The sequence below is a fragment of the Arachis duranensis genome, chromosome 5, assembly GCF_000817695.3.
Source record: "Arachis duranensis cultivar V14167 chromosome 5, aradu.V14167.gnm2.J7QH, whole genome shotgun sequence".
In the NCBI taxonomy this organism is placed as follows: Eukaryota; Viridiplantae; Streptophyta; class Magnoliopsida; order Fabales; family Fabaceae; genus Arachis; species Arachis duranensis.
Window position 1 is genome coordinate 103348873 of NC_029776.3, and position 5218 is coordinate 103354090.

The window sequence follows — 5218 nt, forward strand, 5'->3', positions numbered from 1 at the left end:
TATCTAAAAAACTAATATAAGTCATATTTACAAAATTTAAAAACTAAAAAAAGAGAATTAAAATTTCAAAAACAGAATTAAATTAAAGTTCACCTATAAGTTTAGAGACCAAATACTCAATTAAACCTTGTTTCAATAGTAAAATGCAATAGTGTTCACTCTATACCAAAAAATAGTAATTTAAATCTAAAAAAATTCATAAAATTATTTATGAAAATATGTCAATATGATATATATATATATAATCAAAAATATTTACTAACAAAAAAAACCAAAAATAATAAAAAAATTAATAAATATGAAATAAAATAAATTTTAATTTTTTTATCTTCTTAATATTCCCTACAAATAATTGTGTTACTACGTCATTATTAAAAACATATTAAAATCAATGTTACATATACAAAACACATACGTCTTTATTTAAGTAACCCTTTACACGGATATAAAAACATATACTTGTAATTATTAACTCCTATGATATGAGTTTGTAAAACTCATCACATCAAAATCAAAGATAAGATGGACGATGACAGTGGCATTGTTGCATTATTATTGCATTACATTACTTTATAACTTTTTTGGGCATGCGAAATTTTGTTGAGTTAATACCCTTACATCACACATTAAATTAGTTATTTATCAATTCCATTATGGATCCTCAAGACATCAAGCTGTGACTTTCCCTTCAGCTCTTGGGATAGATATCCTTCCAAGAAATCTCGTACACTAATTTTGTTGAACGTTGCAGGCCTTTCGGGTGTAACAAGGCTTGGTACCGGGCCTATAACACACTCATGTCTAGGATTGAGAAATGTAGCTATGGAAATTCTCTCCTTCTCTGAGTTAACTATTGCTCGATGTTCAATACTCCGATAAATTCCATTGGTCAATACCTACCACCAAATATGGATCAAAATGGTTTAGGAAGTCAATAAATTTGGCTTGTGTAATAATTTTGATAGTGTTCAAACTTAGAAATGATAAAAGGTTGTGTGAATAATTTTGTGACGTTTTTTACCTCCAAAAAATCTCCAATGTTGACGACGAAAGAATTAGGGAGAGGTTTAATAGGAATCCACATTCCATTATTTCTTACTTGAAGGCCTACCGTTTCATTGACTTGGAGAAGTATAGTCAAGGTGGAAACGTCAGAATGAGGATTTAGGCCAATTACTTTCTCCGGTTGAGGGCATGGAGGATAATAATTCATCCTCATTGCTTCAACTCCTTCTTCGGTGAACTCTAGTAATTCATTGGGTTCGATATTAAGAGCCTTTGACATAAGCTCAATGATTGTATCACCCAGTTTTTTCATTTCCAAAGAATATTTGTCTAGCACATCTCTGCGAGATCCAAAACGAGTTAGTGAGTTACCAATAAAATCAGTATTTTGTACATTAATCATGTTACGCATATACTAAAAATTAGTTACAAATCAGTTGCAGATATACAATACATGTTAAAATACTTCTTAAAATATAAATTATATACTAAAAATGATTTAAAATAACACATATTTATATACAAAAAATACATAATAATTAATTTAGTGAATAATTTGATGTACATATATGATGTTTTTGTTTGTAGATAGGGGCTAATTTGAAAACTTTGTTATAAATATATTGAATCAATTTAGCATCATTATAAAATAATTAAAAATATTTAAAAATACATCATAATATGATCAACTATTAATTTTGTTCCCTTAACAAATTTTTGACCCCGTTTTAAAAATGGCCTAGTTCTGTTCGTGCTTGTAGATATTTGATGATATAGTAACTTAGTAAGGATGTTCTTCCAAATATATATTTAAAGATATATAAAAATAAGATTGGATAACCTGAATGGTTGTGGAATACGAGGGAATAAGTGAGGCTTTCTTATGTACGATGGAAGAGTGACGATGTGGAATAGATCAGCCCATTCTAACTTGTGTTCGTCTGATACAACAAACATTTGACCAAACCCTTCCATCTCTCCTGGTTTCTGCCAGAATTCCTTCTTCTTTTCTATCGGCAGATTAAAAAACTGTTGAACTTCTTTCTTGAAATTTTCCACCAACGCAGGGTTGACTCCATGGTTGATAAGCTGTCATTAATTTTCATGTTCAAAAATTTTCATGTTGTATATTGATCAATTTTTTTTTATGAATCGTATCCATCATAATATTATTTCTCTAAAAAACTTTAAGTTATGTTTCGTTAACAAAATTTTTTTAAATTTATTTAATTTTTTTACATAGATTTTTTTCTTTTTATTTGCTTTATATTATTTATTTTCTCTTTTTGTAATTTATCAATAACCAAACTGTAAAGTATTTGGACGTAAAATTTTAATATTATATCATAATACAACTTTTTAAAAAAATTTAAGCTAATAAAAAAAAACATAAATAATTATATCTCTCATATTATGCATATAGCTAGTCATATACAGTCAAGTGAATGCATAACCAATTCAAAAAATAGGTTTAATGTTTGAAGGTTTAATCACTCTCACTCTAATAATTTAAAATATATATGGGTCATTCTAATATTTAGAGTGATTATAGTATTTTAAAAAGAATTAAGAAAATATTACTAAAATATAAACAAAAAGTGACTCAAATTTTAACAATATTTACAAAATTATTGTAATTAGTATAACATAATCATACTAAAATCTTATATTGGTGCATTTCTTTGTGTATGCATTATTTTATGTAATCATTGAATCTAATGATGATGATGATGATGATGATGATGATGATGATGATGATGATGACGACGACGATGGTAAGTGTCATGTAAACTATGAGAAATATTAACGAGAACTAATTATAACATACATAGAATGCTTTGTATGTTTTGCTAGAGCAGAAGGTAGATCAATTTTATCTATAACAAAAATACCAACTTTACCACCAATTAATAGAAAGTGACTTTCGATAAATGCTACAAGTGCAAAACGGTAAAATTGGATATATAATCACGTATTTATTTTTCTAATTAAAGTATATTTTTTTCTTGGTTTTGAGACTTTTCTTTTTCCTTTTTAATGTGCAGTACGAAATTTCTTTAAGGGGATATTTCCCGTTTTTCTAGAGAATTATCTGAAATTGAGTTGTGGCTGTTACCGATTCAGCTGAGAAAGAAGCAGCAGCATAATCATGAGTGATGATCAGCTTGAGAAGTATAATAAAGGAAAAGAAAACTTCAAACCTGAAAGAAACCCCATTCTTTGCATGCATGGTCAAGCTTCTCTAACTCATGAGATGAATCATGTGACAACAATTTACTAAGGTCTATGACTGGAACTTGTGGCAAAGAGGTTGTGTTTGATACAATTATAGGATCCTGATTTGGACGAACATATCGTTCTGGAACTTCCGTTATTGGCTGCTTTGCCAGTTCCTGCACTGACGGTACTATGATTGAGGTTCCAATGTTCCGGGCCGTTTCGGAATCCATAGCTACAAAATGAGATAATAAACTTGATGTAATTGTAAAGTTTGGTTTGATTTGTCGAGTGTTGCTGAAGTATATATACAGAAAGTTTCTATGGAATTTGGAACTGCCATATAAGTTTTTAGGAAATTTCTTAGTCAAACACTCAACCTTAATGGAGACATGACTTATTCATTGATAAATGGTAAGCTTTCAATTAATTAACACTCCTAAACTAGTAGATTCATTGATAAATGGGTAAGCTTTCAATTAATCAACACTCCTAAATTAGTCGGTTCAAGGTATTAGGTGTTGAAATACCCCTAAAAATTTATTTATTTAAATCTTTTTTTCTAATACAATTTCACCATAAATATTTACGAGGATCATAATTCTTTGAGTTCTTTATTTCTTTTTTAGATTTTTTTAATAATTTATGCTCAAAGTTTTGGGTCTCAATTTTTTTCTTGCTTGTGCTACTACTTTTAGTTATATAGATATTTGAAAAACTCTGTAAAATTTCTCCAAATGTCCTCCCTTGTCTTAATGTTTCAAGTGAAAATTCACAATCATAAAATTTCATTTTATGGCTTCATCCTCAAGTTATTTCTTCTTTTCTTAATCATACTTGCTTTTGACACTTAAAACTTTTCTTAAAATTCTTTTATTTTGAACAACGTTTAGTACAAACTCACACTTTGAGGACAAATAGCTTTATTTATTGAATTTGAAAGACAAAACATAAAACAGAACACACAAAACATGCACAATAAAAGAGATCACTCATACAAGCATTATTATTGAAACACACAAAGCGTAATATGAAAAACACATGAAAGAAACTTCACCACCTTTGAATTCTTCATCAGTCATCCTCATTGTTATCCTTAGTGTTCCTAGGTTCCCATATATTTGGTACTTCTGTGTCAGGAGTAAAGGTCCTTAACTCCCAAAATTCATGCCCTTCCATGTTCTTTCGCACCCTTTCTTCATGAATGAGTTGGAACTCTCTCATCTCATGTACAAGCTTCTTTGCTATATTTGAGTATGGTGGTAATGTTGGTTGCACCTGTTGAAGTCTTGCACATAGGTAGCCTAGTTTTGCTTGAGCAATTTGGTGTGCGAAATTGAACTCCGCACAATTGAACCATCAAGTACACCGGGTCGTCCAAGTAATACCTCAGGTGAGTGAGGGTCGAATCCCACAGAGATTGTTAGATTGAGCAAGCAATGACTATCTTGTAAATCTTAGTCAGACAATTAGAAAAGATGGTTGTTTGGTTGAAAGCATAAACAAAACAGTAAAGAACGAAATACCAGATTGATTGTGAAAACAGTGATAAGGATTCAGTTAAAACTTCGGAGATGCGTATTCTTTTCGGATTAACTTTTCTTACTGTCTACTTCAATAACGAACGATTCATTCAATAGCAGTCGTAATTGATTAACTCATGTAGCATCCTCATCAAGTTAGGCTCTTCTAAACCATAGCAGTCCACCATATCCGAGCAACTCATGTAACATCCTCATCAAGTTAACTCATGCCTTCCTACTATAGTCGAAGGTGAAGACCTAAGCAATCCACTTCCCTTCACGATCCTACTCAAAACACCACATACAAGGTTGGATCTTCCAGATCAGGGAATGTTGCTTCTCAGACTCTAGCCTTAACTTCACAGAGACCTCAACAACCCACGGTCAACGGAATTTTATGTCACTTATCCAAAGTCGCCCAGGCACTCTCTTGGAATCCGCAGTGCATTCTCTAGTTGTGGTTCAATGCTATC

At 30.6% G+C, this 5218-nt stretch overlaps 1 protein-coding gene across 1 annotated transcript; it reads right to left on the bottom strand.

Moving 5' to 3' along the window:
* Window positions 1-481: 481 nt before the first annotated feature.
* Window positions 482-3507, bottom strand: LOC107491238 (protein SRG1). The gene is made up of 4 exons (XM_016112042.3): window positions 3207-3507; window positions 1847-2094; window positions 1022-1346; window positions 482-896 (listed from the first exon to the last, which is right to left on the bottom strand). Exons 1-4 carry the CDS (start codon window positions 3453-3455, stop codon window positions 636-638), a joined length of 1083 nt encoding a protein of 360 aa, XP_015967528.1. The 5' UTR covers window positions 3456-3507; the 3' UTR covers window positions 482-635.
* Window positions 3508-5218: the final 1711 nt, after the last annotated feature.